The sequence below is a fragment of the Pleurodeles waltl genome, chromosome 7 (genome assembly GCF_031143425.1).
Source record: "Pleurodeles waltl isolate 20211129_DDA chromosome 7, aPleWal1.hap1.20221129, whole genome shotgun sequence".
Lineage (NCBI taxonomy): Eukaryota > Metazoa > Chordata > Amphibia > Caudata > Salamandridae > Pleurodeles > Pleurodeles waltl.
In genome coordinates this window covers 1274902375-1274920529 of record NC_090446.1, presented here as the reverse complement: position 1 = coordinate 1274920529, position 18155 = coordinate 1274902375, and the positions used below count along the sequence as shown (strand labels likewise).

Genomic DNA, 18155 nt, shown 5'->3' with positions numbered 1-18155 from the left:
GAGCATGCTGTGGTGATGGGGGTCTATGCACGCCTGTGATGGGGGTCCATGCATTGGTGTTACATGCAGGGCTTGGTATTGAGATGGGTGGGTTGAGATAGTGGGTTATGTGTGAGGTGGTGGAGTGATGGGGGTGAGGGTAGGGGTAGGAGTTTGTGATGGCATGCAGGTAGGGTGGGGGGATAAAGTAGTAAATATTTGACTTACCAGAGACCAGTCCTCCTGCTACTCATGCGAGGCCCTCAGGATGCATTATTGCCAAGACTTGCTCCTCCCATGTTGTTAGTTGTGGGGGAGGAGGTGGGGGTCCACCGCCAGTGCTCTGTACGGCTACCTGGTGTCTTGCAACCACGGAACATACCTTCCCCCATAGGTCATTCCACTTCTTCCTGATATCATCCCCAGTTCTTGGGTGCTGTCCCACGGCATTGACCCTGCCCATGATCCTCTGCCATAGCTCCATCTTCCTAGCAATGGATGTCTGCTGAGCCTTTGATCCGAATAGCTGTGGCTCTACCCAGATGATTTCCTGCACCATGACACCTAGCTCCTCCTCTGAAAACCTGGGGTGTCTTTGGGGTGCCAGGGATGTGGTGTGAGTTGTATGTGTGAGGATGTGCGGGGTGATGTGTGCCGTGTTGTGTTGTGAGGTGCTTGGATGGTGTATGGGTGATGATGTATTGTGCCTCTGATTGAGTGGGTGCTCCTGGCTTGTCTCTCTCTGCTTGCTATCTTTTTCTTCACTGTAAGGGGTTGTAGGTAATGTGGGTGTTTTTTCTATAGTGGTGTGGGTGTGTGGGTGTGGTGTGTGTATGTGTGTCAGGTGTGTGTAGTTTGAATTGTCCAATGTGGTGGTGTCTTGTAAGTGTGTATGTATTTTGGGCGCAGCAGTGTGTACCGCCAATGGTTTACCGCGGTTAAAAGACCGCTGCAGTGATTCGTTGGTAGTGATACTGTTGGCGTGACGGTTTGGGTTTTGCTATCGCTAGTTCATCACTGACATTTGGTCTGGCAGACTTTTCTGGGTGTCTGTACAGTGGCACATTTCTCAGTGTGGGTCATAATACCCGTAGCGGAATACTGCAGCGGTCACAGTATGTTGGCGCCCATCGGCATGGCTGTAAGCGGCATTTACCGCCAGGGTTGTAATGAGTGCCATAGTAGTGTGTTTTATATGTCCTGACAGTGAAATATCGCAAAATTTATTTTTCACTGTTGCAAGGCCTGTCCCTCTCATACGTTAACATGAGAGCTACCTTTAAATCCGATTAAAGTGTAGATTCCCTTTGGGAGCGGAAGGACATTTGGAGTTTGGGGTCTCTGAGCTCACAATTCAAAAATACATCTTTTAGAAAAGTTGATTTTAAGATTGTGTGTTTGAAAATGCCACTTTTAGAAAGTGAGCATTTTCTTGCTTATACCATTTCTGTTTGTGGATTCCCTGTCTGGGTCATTTTAACAGTTGGGCTGATTTCTGCTCACACTAGACAGTGACACAAAGGGAGATGGGGTGTAGCCTGCATATCCTGATGAGCCATCTGTGCTAGGGGAGAGGAGAAGAGTGGTCACTCTCACCTGAAAGGGCTGTGCCTGTCCTCACACAATGCAGTGTCCAACCCCCTGGTGAGTGTCTGGGGCCTGGCCTGGGCAAGGCAGGATTTCACATTCCAAAGAGACTTTACTTTGAAGTAGGCGTACTTCAAAGGAGAAATTGGGTATAAGAAGGGCACCCAAAACCACAGACTTTAGAAACCCTTCTGGAAACAAGAGGAACCTCTGCCTGGAGAATAGCTGAAGAGCTGAGGAAGAAGAGCTGCCCTGCCTGTGACTGTGCTTTGTGGAGCTATCTTGCAGTTGCTGCTTCTGCCAGAGTAAGAGGGCAAAGAATGGACTTTGTGTGCCTTCCATCTTGAGAAGAAATCCCCAAGGGCTTGATCTAGAGCTTGCCTCCTGCTGTTTGAAGTGTCAGGGACAGCAAATGCTTCTCTCTGACAGCACCTGGAGTCTCTGGAGAGACTCCTATTCTGCCCTGTGGTGCCCATCCAGTTCCTGACACCCTGAAAGGAGAAGCTGGCAGTCTAAAGACAAGGAAATCCACGCACAGAGCGCTGTGCGGGGAAAAGATTGACGCAACTCTGATCTGCGGCTGAAGAAACAACGCGCCACCGGCTCCGCAGCTGAGAAACGACGCTTGCAGGAAAAGAGACTGAAGAATCGACGCACGGAGCAGGAGAAACGACGCGCAGCATTGCAGACGGAGGCTGGGAGATCACAACCTGAGCTGTGGGGTTTTTGGATCATCATGCGGCTGGATTTCTGACTCAAGTACCGCTGTGTGGAAAAACAACGCAAGGCCTGCCCGGACCCAAGAATGCTGACGGGATCGATGCACCACACTCCTGCGGAGAGAAGAAATGATGCGCCCGACCCGACAAAAGGAGAAACAATGCACAGTCTCGCTCGTGAGTGAAATAGACGCATCGCAAGTCCTTTTGACGCACACTCGCCCGTGCAGGGTTATTTTTGACGCACCCAAGGTATCTTTTCACGCTAACAGTTTTAGTGTGTGTTTAAAACTACTTAAATACTCTTTTTGATTTTTAATTGATATAAGTTACTGTGTGTGTTGGTACATACTTTACACCTAGAACTCTGAAGTTAAGCCTACTGCTCTGCCAAGCTACCAAAGGGGTAAGCAGGGGTTAGCTGAGGGTGATTCTCTTTTACCCTGACTAGAGTGAGGGTCCTTGCTTGAACAGGGGGTAACCTGACTGTCAACCAAAGACCCCATTTCTAACACAAGGTTATGTACTATTTTGAGAAAATGAGGCTTGTGAGACAGCTAAAACTGTCTGTTGGTTGGACCTCAAACACACAGGTAGAGCAAAGGGAACAGGAGTGCACAGGGTCCTTTACTCACACGCTTAAGGCACAGAGCTCTGGTCAAGAGCATCACAATTTTCCCTGAAAGACATGGAACAAGTGTCATATTGCAGGATCAGTTTCCCTTAGCGACATGGAACATGTATGGTACTGCAGTGCCAACCAGAGCAAGCTTCCTTCAAAGATATGGGACAAGTACGCTACAGCAGGGCCAGTGAGTGCAAACTTTCTGTAAAGATATGGCTAAAATGTGGTACTCAGCCAGTGCAAGCTTGCTTCAAAGACAAGAAACAAATGTGGTATTTCAGGGCCCTTGCAAGCTTCCCCCAGAGACATGCAAGTGTGGCAGCGCCATTTAACACCTCACTTGGATACAACTAACAAGCAGCATTTCAGATTTGGTACAAGTGTAAAGAACAGGGCTGGGGTGTATTAGTGCCTCCTCAGGTGACACAATGGTGTAGGTTAGGAAGAACTGAGGAAGCTGTCACCTATTCTGCCTAGTACCTTGTTTGATCTTGTGAAAAGTGAGGGGCAAATGAGAGCTGGCACAATCATAGGTGAGTTTGCTTAGACTACTGTGAAGGCTGTTAAGAAGGAAAAAATAAGGCAGCACATTTAGATAACTTCTTCATTTGAAAGAATAAACTTCTACCACATCTCCTGGCTCAGTCACAGTTCTCAAAGCTTCTCTTCAAATACAAACATTCTACCTCACCAACACAGCATGGGTATGTACAAACATACTAAACATGTACAACAAAATCTAAAAGGAGCAACATAAAGGACACTTTACTACAACTATATAAAAACGTTTAGCTTAGCCTCTATTGCACCTTAAAATCCTGTTCTTGAAAAAGGGAAAAATGAGTGAGAGTGCAGTGGAGAGAGGCACACAAAGATGTGAGAAGGGGTATTTAATTAGAGCAAGAGTGGGTGAGAGAGGAGGAAGGGGAGAAGAAACAAATAGACATGTTCTTTTATATACAATTGGTTTCAATGTAAGTAAACATATGTATTTTAGCTCACAAAATATTTGCATGAAATATATGTTTCCTAACAATTTTTATTACCCAATGCGATCTGCTGTTCCCTTGAATAATATTTGTCCTTTTTAATTCCCTACAGATCTTAAATCATCACCTGATCAAGGCATGAAAAACAACACCTCTGTGGAGGAATTCATTTTGCTTGGCTTCTCTAGCCTCCCAGAGCTTAAAATCACGCTGTTTGTTCTGTTCCTCTCACTCTATCTTTCCATGTTGATTGGTAACATTCTCATTGTGACCATCACCTGGACTGACCCTCGTCTCAACACACCCATGTACTACTTCCTTCGTCACCTTTCCTTTCTTGAAATCTGCTACACATCTGTAACCATCCCCAAAATGTTGAGGAACTTCCTAACCAAGGGCAATACCATCCATTATGCTGGTTGTGCTGCCCAACTATACTTCTTCATTGCACTCGGTAGTATTGAATGCACTCTACTTGCTGTCATGGCATATGACCGGTTTGTTGCCATCTGCAACCCGTTAGGATACCCCATCATTATGAGTAGGTGGGTGTGTCATTCACTGGTGAGCAGCTCATGGCTAAGTGGCTTTCTAAATTCTATGGTGCACACAGTCTTGACTTTCCGACTCCCATTCTGCTCCTCAAATGAGGTCAAGCAGTTCTTCTGTGACATTCCACCACTGCTGAACTTGGCCTGTGCTGATACACACACAAATGAAATGGTGCTCTTTGTAGTTGGGGGCCTGTACGGCTTTGGATCGTTCCTGCTCACACTGATCTCCTATATCCAAATCATCTCAGCCATACTAAAAATACGTACTAAAGAAGGACAACGGAAAGCCTTCTCCACCTGCACATCTCATCTCATTGTGGTCAGCCTTTTCTATGGGACTTCCTTCTTTATGTACCTGCGCCCCACCTCAAGTTATTCACTATATCAAGAGAAACTAATCCCTGTTTTCTATGCTGTGGTCACTCCAACCTTGAACCCCATTATCTACAGTCTGCGGAACAAGGAGATCAAAGGGGCACTTAGGAAAATGGTGTATAAAACAATGGTGCTGCATAGAAATATTAAAATGTAAAGTTAATTGGAGCTAAAAGGTCCACTTGAGCTCCTCTGAGGATTTATTTACTACAGGACTGCTGCTGCCCTTACCGAGTTCAATGCCTCACCCCAGCCCTATGTAGACAGCAAACAGAATGTTTCTCCACCAATCAAAGATAGTCTGTGCTATGAGACCACCTTATATGCATCATATACTAACATGCAAAGTGGTGGGTCTTCATTCAGGGCAGGAAGTCTGTCTGGGTCTTGGTAGCTACCTAAAGAAGACTAGGCTGCGAAAAAACCTTTCGGTGTAGATTTCAGAAGCTGTGAAGTGTTAATCGAGCACTACGTAGGAGAAATAATGTTACATATGTACTTACAATGAAAAAGCCCAAAAAGCTATTTTACTATTGCAAGGCTGGCAGCTCCATAGATAAATACTGGGATGCAATTTCAAATGTAATAATGCTAACACCTAGTAGGAAGCACCTAGAAATGTATTCCTTGCACTCTTGTTAATATTTATTGAAAGCCCAATAGAGCCAGATTTTCAATACATATTATGTAGGAGGTACTTTTAGAAAGTTACATTTTCTCACCTTAATGCCTCTAGAGGATATTTTGGAATAGCCCCCAGCTGCAGTCCTTAAGTGCTGAATGAGGCATGAACATTGATCCCACAGCAAGTGGGGAGGTGTTTCTGTTTCATTGGCAGGATGACCATTTGGAGAGTGCCCAGAAACTTAATTATCTTCATCTTCAAGTAGATTTCAGGTAACACCTGAGGTGGACCTTTTTTTGTTTCCCCAGTCAGTCAAGCTCCAGTCCCAGTGAGAGAGGAGTTGCCCCCAGAAGAGATCACAAATGAAAGATGTTCATTTCCCTAGGCACTCGTCTGAGAATAGACACAGAGGCTCTGCACAAGGAGAGAAAGGTTTCATCTTTTTGAACTTAGGAAGAGAGGGGCTCTGTGAGATTGTTTGTAGTAAGGCTGTTAGACCTGGCATCCTTAGGGTGGTCTCATCCCAGAATGTTTGACTTTCATCTCTTGTTTTTAGCTGTATCCGTTTGTTGGCCTTTCGACTCTGAGCACTTTACCACTGCTAACCAGAGCTAAAGTGCATGTGCTTCTCCCCTAAACATGGTAAAATTGTTGTATCCACAATTGGCATATTTAATTTACTTGTAAGTCCCTTGTAAAGTGGTAAGCCATATATTTAGGGCTTGTAAATTAAATGCTATTAGTGGACCTCAAACACTGATTGTGCCGCCCAGTTAAGTAGCTGTGTAAACATGTCTGAGGCCTGCCATTGCAGAGCCTGTGTGTGCAGTTTCACTGCCACTTCGACTTGGCATTTAAAACATCTTGCCAAGCCTTACAATCCGCATTTCTCACATATAAATCACCCCTAAGGTAGGCCCTAGGTAGCCCATAGGGCAAGGTACCATGTAAGTAAAAGGCAGGACATCTACTTTTAAGTTTTACATGTCCTGGTGCTGAAAAGCTCCCAAAGTCATTTTTCATTGCTGTGAGGCCTGCCCTCTCATAAACCAGCAGTGGGAATTCCTTAATATACTTTTAAGCTGTAATTTCTGATCAGAAAGGAGTAGCTGGAGTAGCTGCATCCTGTGTCATATCATTGGATTTGTACTGATAAATCCTCCTTACTAGTTAAGTCAGATTTATTGTTACTATTTTAGAAATGTCAGTTTTAGATAGTGGGCATGTCTCTGACTTCACCTCCCTGTGTGCCTGATAGACTGTCTCCAATACACGTCTGGCCTGGACTGGGTGTCATCTACATTTGTGCATTCCCTCCAGGCACCCACAACACAGGATACTCAACTGCATCTTTATTCATCTGCATACTGATGGGTCTCCCTTGGGAGGAGGTTGGGAAGGGACACACACTTCAAAGGGTAGTGGCCTGAGCCAACACAAAGGACCTATTACCCTCCACCGATAGTCTGGAACCAGGGATAGGCTGAAAGGGGGTCATGTGCACTTCAGAAAGATCCCTTGAAGGCATCCTCCACATTAACTGCACTTTTGGGTATAAGTACTGGGTCTCTGTCCCCTTGAAACCAGATCACTACTGGCCTTGGGAAAAACTCTACTGGAGTAAAGACTGTGCTGTAATGATTGCCACACTGCCTGGACTGACTGCTCTAAGGAACTTCTTCTCTGCATTGCTGAGCTGCCCTGCTGCCTGCTGATCTCTGCCCTGCTGAGGGCAAAGACTGGACCCAGGGTGTCTTCAAGGGCTTGCTGGTGTGTCCCCTGTTCTTCTGCAGTCTCAGGGATACCAAAGACTGTGTACAACTATCCTGCCGCTGCTGGTTTCTGTCATCTGTGAGACCCACCCTTGCCTGAGGTGCCACTCTCCAATCGTGGGCCTCAGAAGTAGGCTCTGCAGCTAAAACCTTCAAAAAGTGATGCATCGCCCTGAGTGCAGCATAAAAATGGACACATCACATCTCCTCTAGTGACGCACCGGCTGCCCGACAACAGCAGGTTCACAGACTGCACCGCCTGATGACGATGCTCTGCATGGCCCACCGATGAGGCATCACATTCACTTTCCCAGAGGCTGCCAATGACATAGGTCCTCATTTCAACCTCGGCGGTCTATCCGCAAGACCGCTGAGGTACCGCCGTGCTGAAGACTGCCAGTGGAGGCGATTTTCCGCCCAGCGTATCATTACTGCTGGCAGCCTTCTGCCCTTTTTCACACTGGCTGTTGGCGGGGAAGTGGAGGCTGCTCCACCTCCACTGCCACATCATCAGAACACCGCCCACCGAATCACGTCCCATAATTCGGTGTGGCGGTGTTCTGGTGATGGGGAGCTCGCGGCGGAGCAGCCCCCATGGATCCCGTTCCCTCCCGGAGGATCACCGGACCAGGTAAGGTGATCGTCCATTAGGGGACAGGGGTTGGGGTGTTGTGTGCGTGCATGGGGTTGTGAGTGTGTAGAGGGGGTGTGTGAGTGCATGTTTGCATGCGGGGTTGTTGTGTGTTTGAAAAATGTGTGCGTGACTGTCTGTGTGTCTGTCTGTGTGAATGTCTGTGTGTATGTGTACGTGTATGTGTGCGTGTATGTGGATATCCAACCTTGTGGAGGCCTCTTCAGCTACAGCCTGCTGCCTTGCCCCTTTGAAGATTCTGGACTTCCATTTCAAATACTAAATCCAAAGATAAAACTTCTGACCTGATCACACCTAGTTTCTATAGCTGACCACAGCTCCATTGCAGTCATCCCTAACTCAGAATTGGTCCAGGTATACGGCAACAGTTAGTTGCAGTTGAAACTTTAAAAGTTTAAATGTCCAGTTTTGCTTATTGAATTTTTATAATGTTGATGTCATTTTTTTTTTTTTAATTTGCTCGATTTTTCTGAATTGGTTTTGGGTTTTTCTTTTGTTGTGTTTTGATTTGATAACTATTTGGGTACTTCATAAAAACTTTACACATTGACTCTAAGTTAAGCCTTTCTGCTTTGTGCCATAGATACCAAGGAATTGAGATTAGATTGATTTAATGACTTTAGTGGTTCACTCTCACAAGGACTGTGATTATTACTTTAAGTGGGTTGCTACCCCCTCAGCTAATGCTCCGATTTCTCACAGAATTCATTGGTTATCACTAACAAATGCTTTGGGTCTAAATTTAAACCCTGCGGTGAATGTATATCCAGGGATTTTATGGCTAAACCTACATTTTGAAGCAAGCCCTGGAATAGTCATGTAGATATTAAAGGAAATTGGGATTCTTGGATGGAGGGAACAACCACAAAGCTTGACAGGATGATCTACAAAAATCACTAAATTAACCTGTGCTTAGCCCTCTGACCTGTGTTTAAGCCTGTGGTAACTTGGCACAAAAGAGGTCAGGCTTACCTAAGGGTCATATTTAAAGTGTTTTTGCAGCACACAAACAGTAATCAAGTGAAAGCACAACACATGAATAATCCCAAAACAATTTAGAAAAATATACAAACTTTTAATAAATAAAATATTATCATAACAGCAAAAATTCAGTCAGTAGAACTGGAGATATTAAATTTTAAAGGTTTAAAAAAATGCAAAAAGGCGCCAAGCAACAGCTGAGGGTATCTGGTCACTCTGGAAGGGGACAGAGTCACAAGTTCAGGCCAACTGTCATAAAGTGCAGGTCAGACACAGGACCAAGTTTGTCCTGCTAGGAGTTGTACCTTATATCCTTGATGTGAAGTCTGTGTGTTGTAGCTTTGAGAGCTTTTGCATTGCTCAGCATCCGTTCTGTACAGGCTTGCAGCTGTGAAGCAAGGCTTTTGGGGCTTTGCATCACACTGAACTAGTTCCAATGAAGCTTTCAGCTGTGCAGCAAGGTTTTGCTGGGCTTTGCATCACTTGGTGTTGGTTCCAATAAAGCTGTCACGTGTGCGACGAGACTTTGCAGAGCCTTGTATTGCTCAACGTTGGTTGCGATTAAGCTTTCACTTGTGCTGTGAGGCTCTGCGGGGCTTCACATTGATTCACTTTAGATTTGATGGAAATTTCAGTTAAGCAAGGAGGAGTACTCTCTGATGCCAGCCAAGGATACAGGTCTTAGGGAGGCACATCTTGAAATTAGGGACTCACTCCTGCAGAGGCTAACAGGGCATCAGCAGGTGCAGTTGCAGGTCCAGGCAGGTCCAGTGCAGCAGATCAGTTGAGCAGTTGCAGGAAAACTCTGGGGCTTCCTGTGTCCCTGTAGCTCAGAGCAAGGTGTCAGCCAACTGACCCTTGGAGTTACTCAGGTTAGCCTGGGATGAAAGGAGCAGGGCAGGCCACAAGCAGCAAGGGAACAGAACAGTGCTTCTGTAATGTACACTGGTCCAGGAGTGTACTGAAGAGTGGTTCAGGGGTTCCAATTTTCATTCCAGGTGGCAGCCTTTGAAATGTGGGTGTGTGGGGCCCTTATTTTACCCCTCAAGTCTAGTTCTGAAAAGTTCTTCCTTACCCTTGTCAAGGTTCCATGAAGTCCTGGGTGACAAACGACTAGTGTCAGTTTCTTTACTATGTGCAGGAGGCAAAGCCCTTTAAAATGCAAGTGGGCAGGGCACAGCTCCAACCCCAGCCATCCTACCATGATGGAACGTACTGCCTACACCCAGACCCCTTTGTCTCACTGTCTGAAAAGAAACCTTCTACGGCAGAGCCATTCACAGTTATTTCACCCAGGGTACTGGCAGAAGACACAAATTGGTTAGGACAAGTAAATGGCAACTTTCTAAAACTGACATCTTCAAAATTGTGATGAGTGTAAACAGCATTTCAATTTCTGCTTCTCATAAAAGGTTATCATTTATAACGGTTCTTGACTCTTCTCTCCTCTGTTCTTCAGTTCTTGACTCTTCTCTCCTCTTCTTCTTTACCCTTCTTCTTGGCTCTTGTCTCTTCTGTTCTTCGGTTCTTCTGTTCTTGACTCTTCTCTCTGTTCTTCCTTACTCCCCTCCACCTCTGTAACCCCCCTCCCCTATCTTTCTTCCTTACTCCCCTCCACCTTTAGCCCCCCCTCCCCTATCTTTCTTCCTTACTCCCCTCCACCTTTAACCCCCCCTCCCCTATCTTTTCTCCCCTCCCCTCTACCTGACCCCCCACCCTCCGGTTTCCCGCCACCACCTCCTGCTCGGCCCCGCCCCCTCTACTCCCATTCGTCGCCCCCGCCCCCAGCTGACCCCTCCTCCCCCCTCCTCCCTCTTATGGCGGCCGCTGCGCGGCTGCGCAGCGGGCGCCCTGCTGGCACGCCACAGGCACGCCACAGGCACGCCAAAGGCAAGCCCGTCTGCGCCCGTCCGCGCCTGGACCGCGCCCAGCGTCATGGCCCCCAGCCCTCCAAAACCCCGCAGCACCGCTACGACCCCAACACCCTCCACGGCCTCAACCCGGGGCGCTCCAGCACCTGCTTCCAAGCCAACCCGAAACGCACCCACGGACCCTTCGCTTGCCACACCTGCAAACTCACCTTCCACCGCGAAACCACCCCAGACGCCAGCCCACGCTCCAACAACCACCTCAAATGCATCCTGATCAACGCACGCTCCGTCCACAAGCACGCCATTGAACTTTGGGACCTCCTGGACTCCACCGCACCGGACGTCGCCTTCATCACTGAGACCTGGATGAACGCCTCCTCAGCCCCCGACATCGCCATAGCCATCCCCGACGGCAACAAGATCTCCAGGAGAGACCGCACCAACCAAGTCGGTGGAGGAATCGCCATCGTCTTCAAGAACTCCATCAAAGTCACCACCTGCACCGAAGACACCCCCCTCGCCGCCGAACACCTGCACTTCCAGATCCACACCGACCCCAGGACCACCCTCAGAGGAACTCTCATCTACAGACCCCCTGGACCACGCGCCCTCTTCAGCGACTCTATCACTGACTTCATCTCCCCGCACGCCCTTGCCTCGCCGGACTACATCCTCCTCGGTGACCTCAACTTCCACCTGGAACAGAACAACGACCCCAACACCACCGCCCTGCTCGACAACCCCGCCAACCTCGGTCTCAAGCAACTGGTGAACACCCCCACTCACATCGCCGGACACACGCTCGACCCCATCTTCTCCGCCAGCAACCACCTATTCTTTAGCCACTCCTCCGTAATACACTGGACCGACCACAGATGTGTCCACGTCACCTTCCGACGCGAGACTCGCCACCTCCGCGCACAATCCATCCCACGCCGACATTGGAACAAAATCCCCGCGGAACAGCTTCTCTCCACTCTCAGCGACAACCAACCCACCCGCTCCACCGACCCCAACGACGCAGCCCTCAGCCTCACGCTTTGGATCACCAACTGCGCAGACAACCTCGCTACCCTCAGACGCCTCCCAAGACAGACCAAAACCAAAAAACCTATCTGGTTCACAGACACCCTCAAGGAATCTAAAAAAACCTGCCGCACCCTCGAGAAAGCCTGGCGCAAGGACCACACCGCAGATAACATGGCCACCATCAAGAACGCTACCCGCGAACACCACCAACTGATCCGCGCCACCAAAAGAAATTCCTTCACAGACAGACTGGACAAGAACACTCACAACAACAAAGAACTCTTCAACATTGTCAAAGAGCTCTCCAACCCTAACGCCAACGCCATCACGCCCTCACAAGACCTCTGCAACTCCCTCGTCACCTTCTTCCATCGTAAGATCACCGACATACACAACAGCTTCGGACACCAGACCCAGCCAACCACCACAGAACCTACAACCCCAGCCATCACCCTCAACGCCTGGACTCACATCAACACGGAAGAGACCAAAGCCACCATGAACTCCATCCAATCCGGTGCCCCCTCGGACCCCTTCCCACACTTCATCTTCAACAAAGCCGACGACATCATCGCCCCGCATCTCCAGACCATCATCAACAGCTCGTTTGCTTCTGCCACCTTCCCCGAGAGCTGGAAACACGCAGAAGTCAACCCCCTACTGAAGAAACCTACGGCGGACCCCAGCGACCTGAAGAACTTCCGCCCCATCTCGCTCCTCCCCTTCCCTGCCAAAGTCATAGAGAAGACCGTCAACAAGCAACTTACCATCTTCCTTGAAGACAACAACCTACTCGACCCCTCTCAGTCCAGATTCAGAGCCAATCACAGCACAGAAACCGCCCTCATCTCAGTCACAGACGACATCAGAACTCTGATGGACAACGGAGAAACAGTCGCCCTCATCCTCCTCGACCTCTGGGCTGCATTCGACACCGTCTGCCACCGAACCCTAATATCCCGCCTCCGTTCCACCGGGATCCAAGGACAGGCCCTGGACTGGATCACCTCCTTCCTCTCCAACCGCTCCCAAAGAATCTACCTCCCACCTTTCCGCTCAGACCCCGCCGAGATCATCTGCGGCGTCCCACAAGGCTCCTCACTCAGCCCGACGCTCTTCAATATCTACATGAGCCCACTCGCCGACATCGTACGCAAACACAACATCAACATCACCTCCTACACCGACGACACTCAGCTGATACTTTCCCTCACCAAGGACCCAACCAGCGCCAAGACCAACCTACAAGATGGAATGAAAGACGTCACAGAATTGATGAAACTCAGTCGTCTGAAACTGAACTCAGACAAAACGGAAGTCCTCATCCTCGGAAACACCCCGTCCGCCTGGAACGACTCCTGGTGGCCCATGGCCCTTGGCACCGCACCAACTCCCTCAGACCACGCATGCAACCTCGGATTCATCCTGGGCCCGCTTCTCACCATGACCAAACAAGTCAACGCCGTATCATCCTCCTGCTTCCTCACCCTCCGCATGCTCCGAAAGATCTTCTGTTGGATCCCCGCCGACACCAGAAAGACCGTGACCCACGCCCTCGTCACAAGCCGCCTGGACTACGACAACACCCTATACGCAGGAACCACTGCTAAACTCCAGAAACGTCTGCAGCGAATTCAAAATGCCTCCGCCCGCCTCGTCCTCGACATACTCCGCAACAGCCACATCTCCGCCCACCTGAGACACCTGCACTAGCTTCCCGTCAACAAAAGGATCACCTTCCGACTCCTCACCCACGCACACAAAGCCCTCCACAACAAGGGACCCGAATACCTCAACCGTCGCCTCAGTTTCTACACTCCCACCTGTCAACTTCGCTCCGCCAACCTCGCTCTCGCCGCTGTCCCTCGCATCCGCCGCACCACGGCAGGTGGGAAATCCTTCTTCTACCTGGCAGCCAAGACATGGAATTCCCTCCCCACCAACCTCAGAACCACCCAGGACCACCTCGCATTCCGGAGGCAACTCAAGACCTGGCTCTTCGAGCAGCAGTAACCCCATCCCCCTAGCGCCTTGAGACCCTCACAGGTGAGTAGCGCGCTTTATAAATGTTTATGATTATGATTAAATGTAATGAGTTAATCCCATGTTAGTCAATGGGTGAGATAGGCCTTACAGAAGTGAAAAACAACTTTAGGAGTTTTTCATTACCAGGTCATGTGAAACTTAAATCCACAAATCCTACTTTTTAAATACAAGGCACCCTGCCCTATAGGTTTTTAGGACCTATCTTAGGGGTGACATATATTTAATAAAAATGATGTTTTAGGGCTTGCAAAAGGTTTGGTTTGCTGGATCAAAATATCAGGTTAAATCTGTACTACACACTGCAGTGATAGGCCAGAGACATGTTTTAAAAGACTGATTTAGTGGATGGCACAATGAGGGCTGCAGGGCCAATAGTAGCATTTAATTTGCAGGCTCTGTGTACCTGTAGTACTATTTACTACGGATTTACAAGTTAATTAAATGCGCTAACTAGATGTAAGCCAATTTTACCATGTTTCAAAGAGAGAGCTCAAGCACTTTTTCACTGATTTGAAGTGGCAAAGCGTGCAGAGTCCTAAAGCCAACAAAATCAAATTCAGCTAATCAGGAGGAGTGAAGGCGAAAGGTTTGGTGGGATACCAGCTCAAGGACGTGAAGTCTAACAGATATAATAATGTTGAATCTAGAGTACTGAATTTGTATAAAGAATGTCAATGTCCTTGCAAGAATAGAGAGATTTTGTGATCACCTGAGCATTTGTATATCTATGCCACAGGAGTCAGTGAATTACTATGAATGACTTGGGCTGGCCCATCTTGGCATCAAGCTGCACTCCACATTCCTGTTAGTAGAGAGTCTGCCTGATTCCCAGGGAGCCCACTAGAGGAATTGGTGTCAAAAAAGGAATGCATTTGGGAATTGCCTCTTCTCACATCATGTTCACCGCTTCATCCCAGGCACATAATCATCTTTCTTCCCCATAGGGTGGCAAATGAGGAGGTTCACCCAACCTGACTGTCCCGGTTCATTATAAAACTGGAATTGCTTTAAAAAAGAAACAGAAATGTGGTGGGAGACTGCCCCATCCTGCCATCAATCATCTCTCTCTTACCCCGAGTGCCAAGCGGTCATTCTGCATCCCTGAAGGCCATATTTGCGGGTTTAAGCCCATCTGCTGAGCCCATGGAGGCAGATAGCCCACCACAGTTCAGGAATTATTGGTTTGATGAGGCAGTGATCTTTCTGCTGTGATCAATGGGGAGGGGGAAGCTGGATAGACTGGGAAGCAGGAAAAACCCCAGCCTGTGATAAACAAAGTCTTTCTGTTCCCCAGGTGAGTACATTAGGTGAAAGGGTTAGCGCTCAATCTGCCCATCCTGAGGGGGGACAAAACACCTGCTAGACACCAGGGGCTTATTGTAGTGATGTGGTCTAGACCTCTGAGAGGGGGCCTGCATAAAGAGACTGCATTGGAGTGAAGGTTGCAGTGGGGAAACCCACAATGGACTTTGTTCCTGGAGAGGCTGTGGACCTGGTTGGCACTGTTGGCTCACTGTAAAATGGGCTGGAAGCCTTGGGTGCAGTGGTGCTGTGCAGTGGCACTTTTGGTTGTCCGGAGTCCTCTTCAGCAGTTCTTGAATGCCTGCAAGGATGCAGGGGAGCAGTTCAAATACTTCACCGGAGTTCCCTTGTGCTGGGGTGAAGGCTGTCAGTCTTCCTAGACTTTTGGAAGTTTCAGCAGCTGGAGGACGACATGACTTTAGTACGATTGTCGAAGTTAGCATGCAGGCTGGCAGGGTGGGCACCGAGTCTGTCACCGGTCTTCAGTTCTCGCTTTTGCATCTTTAGGGTGTTTCCTTCTACTTCAGGTCACCGGGATCTGATTTTCTGGTCCCAGGGACTCCCCTAAATACACACTTTAGAGATGTTTCAGAGTGTAGAGTAGTAGCGAAATGGGGTGTTTATCCCTGGGATCACTAAATCCCCTTTATGACTATGTCTTGTTGACATAACTCTGTACCACAGTTCCTAGTTCTTTCATCACCAAGATGGCAGACTTTCAAAAGATGTGACCACATCAGGTAGCTCACCTCAGGGGTGGGACTGACCTGAGAGGTGGGCACACCTCTCTGCCTACTAATTTTCCTACCTGTCTAGGCGCCAAATGGGGCATGGGGCAGGGGGTGGCCATCCTCTCCTCTGAGAGAAGCCAGATCTACATATCAAGGGCGGTGGGCTGCTTTGAAGCCCTCTGCCCTGGAATGCAGATTTGCAGGTCATACGGTTGGAAGGGGTGTGCTAAAACCCTGCCAGAGCAGGCTTTGCTTCTGTCCGCCTAAGAGCAAAGGCTCTCCCCCTAGGGGTCAGAATCATGTCTGGTGGTGGCAAGCTAGTTAAAATTAATAAATCCATCAGTGGAATCAGTTAGAGTTTATCAATATGAGGTTTTTGATACCAAACATCCCTATTTTCAGTGAAGCTGTCATGTAGCCGGGAAACTCATACTGATCAGTGTCCAGCACATGTACTAGAAATGGCTTCACTGTTCACTCCCTATGTTTGGGAATCAACAAAGACATAGTGGGGTATATGTGATCTTGCAGATATATCCTCACATGTAATATAATGCACCCTGCCTTAAGTTTGTAAGGCCTGCTTTAGGGGGGTACTTACATATATGTTAGTGTTAGGAGACATGGCACACAGGATGTGTGCCATGTTGTGTTTTCCCTTTTAGCTGCACCAAGAAACACATTATTTAGTGGTAGTCTGTATGTGATAGGTGAGGGGTCCTTGAGGGTAGCACAATATATGCTACAGCCCTTAAGGACCCTCTTTGGTGCCCAGGCCCAAGGTACCAGGGGTACCATTTACTAGGAACTTATAGGGGTGCCAAAGGAATGACCAAGTGGGGAACAATTGCACAGTTTTAAGGGACCTGGCACTGGGAGCATGGTTAGCCTGAACTTTCAGTGACAATTGCATGACATAAAAGGCCAAAAGTGGGGGTGACCATGTCAGAACAGGGGCACTTTCCTACACCTATCTTTTAAATACATTGCACCCTGCTCTTTGGGTTGTTGAGGGCCTACCTTAGGGGTGATATATATAAAAGGGAAGGTGTAGGCCTTGTAAAAGATTTATCTTGCCAGGTTGAGGTGGCAGGGTAAACTGCACATACAGGCTCTGCAAGGCCAGGCCTGACTCATGGTTAGAGAGCTACTTAAATGGGTGGCACAATAATTTACAGACCCTGGGCACTTGTAGTGCTCTTTACTAGTGACCTACGAGTCAAGTAAATATGCCAATTGGAGTTAAGTCATTGCTACCATGTTGAGGGGAGAGCACAAGAACTTTAGTAGTGAACTCCAGTGATAAAGTGCACAGAGTCCTAAAAAACCATCAAAAACAAACTCAGAAAACTAGAGGGAGACAGGTAGAAGGTTTGAGGAAGACATCTTTAAGGCTGTCAGGTCTAACATGACGCATTCCTGCTCTCTCCATGTGACCCAGCGCCACAAGGTGTCCTGCTGCATTGTGGTGCATCATATTTTAAAAAATGTGGGCCAGAAGCAATGCATAAAATTCCCAAATTACATCCCAGTTTCCACTGGGATAGACTAGAAGTAAGGAATGCCCAGTAGAGTGGAAGTGGGCCTGGGGTGAAGGGGAGACGGCTAGGCAGAGGAGGAGAGAGAAAGGGATCAAGAAAAGGGCAGAGAGAGGCAGAGAAGCAGAGAAAGGTAGCTTGACGCTGAGCTGGATTGTGTGGTGTCAGGCAGTGGAAGGGAGAGGGGAATTTGAGTAATAAGGGTAAAAGTGCAGCACATGCTCAGAGAGCAAGAGGACAGTGCAGGACATGCACACCTGTTGTGTGATAAATTACAAATTAAAGAGCCATGAAGAAAAAATAGTATGCTGATTTTAGCATTGGGATGACACAACTCATCCACTTAAAAACATGCTAAAGCTGTAGTGTTCCAGGTGGACAAACCCTAGAACTGGAAGGGAAGATATGGAATCATGAGCTGGGAAATGAATGGATAACAACTGTTATCATCTGATTGCACTAGATCGATACATAAATGCAAGTTAAGGCTGACTGAGATAGAGTGCAGATTGGATATATAAATCAAGTTTATCCAAGTCTGAAGTTTTACTTTCGAACTTTGTATTGCTTTTTACTTGAAATAATAGGACACAATGCCAAAGGAATTCAGCACTCATAGTCTGGATGGTGTATTTATTAAGGCACTTCACGTACATTGATTGAAAGACACGAATATAAGTGAATAAGTTTATAACTCAAGTGCAACAGAACATGTGTATATACAAATATGAGAGCATGAATCAGGTGGTTAAAGCTTATGAAGAAATGTGCAATGCACCA

At 47.9% G+C, this 18155-nt stretch overlaps 1 protein-coding gene across 1 annotated transcript; it reads left to right on the top strand.

Annotated features, from left to right (window-relative positions):
• The first annotated feature begins 4037 nt into the window (after positions 1–4037).
• Positions 4038–11501, top strand: LOC138247383 (olfactory receptor 5V1-like). The gene is made up of 2 exons (XM_069202035.1): positions 4038–4938; positions 11482–11501. The coding sequence occupies exons 1-2, from the start codon at positions 4038–4040 to the stop codon at positions 11499–11501; spliced, it is 921 nt and encodes a 306-aa protein (XP_069058136.1).
• Positions 11502–18155: the final 6654 nt, after the last annotated feature.

What these genes read in the sequence shown, in the direction of transcription:
- LOC138247383 (XM_069202035.1), top strand. Translation starts at nt 4,038, where the DNA reads ATGAAAAACAACACCTCTGTGGAGGAATTCATTTTGCTTGGCTTCTCT. An exon ending in GATCAAAGGGGCACTTAGGA is followed by an intron (nt 4,939 to 11,481) that starts AAATGGTGTATA and finishes CCCCGCCAACCT; the next exon opens with CGGTCTCAAGCAACTGGTGA.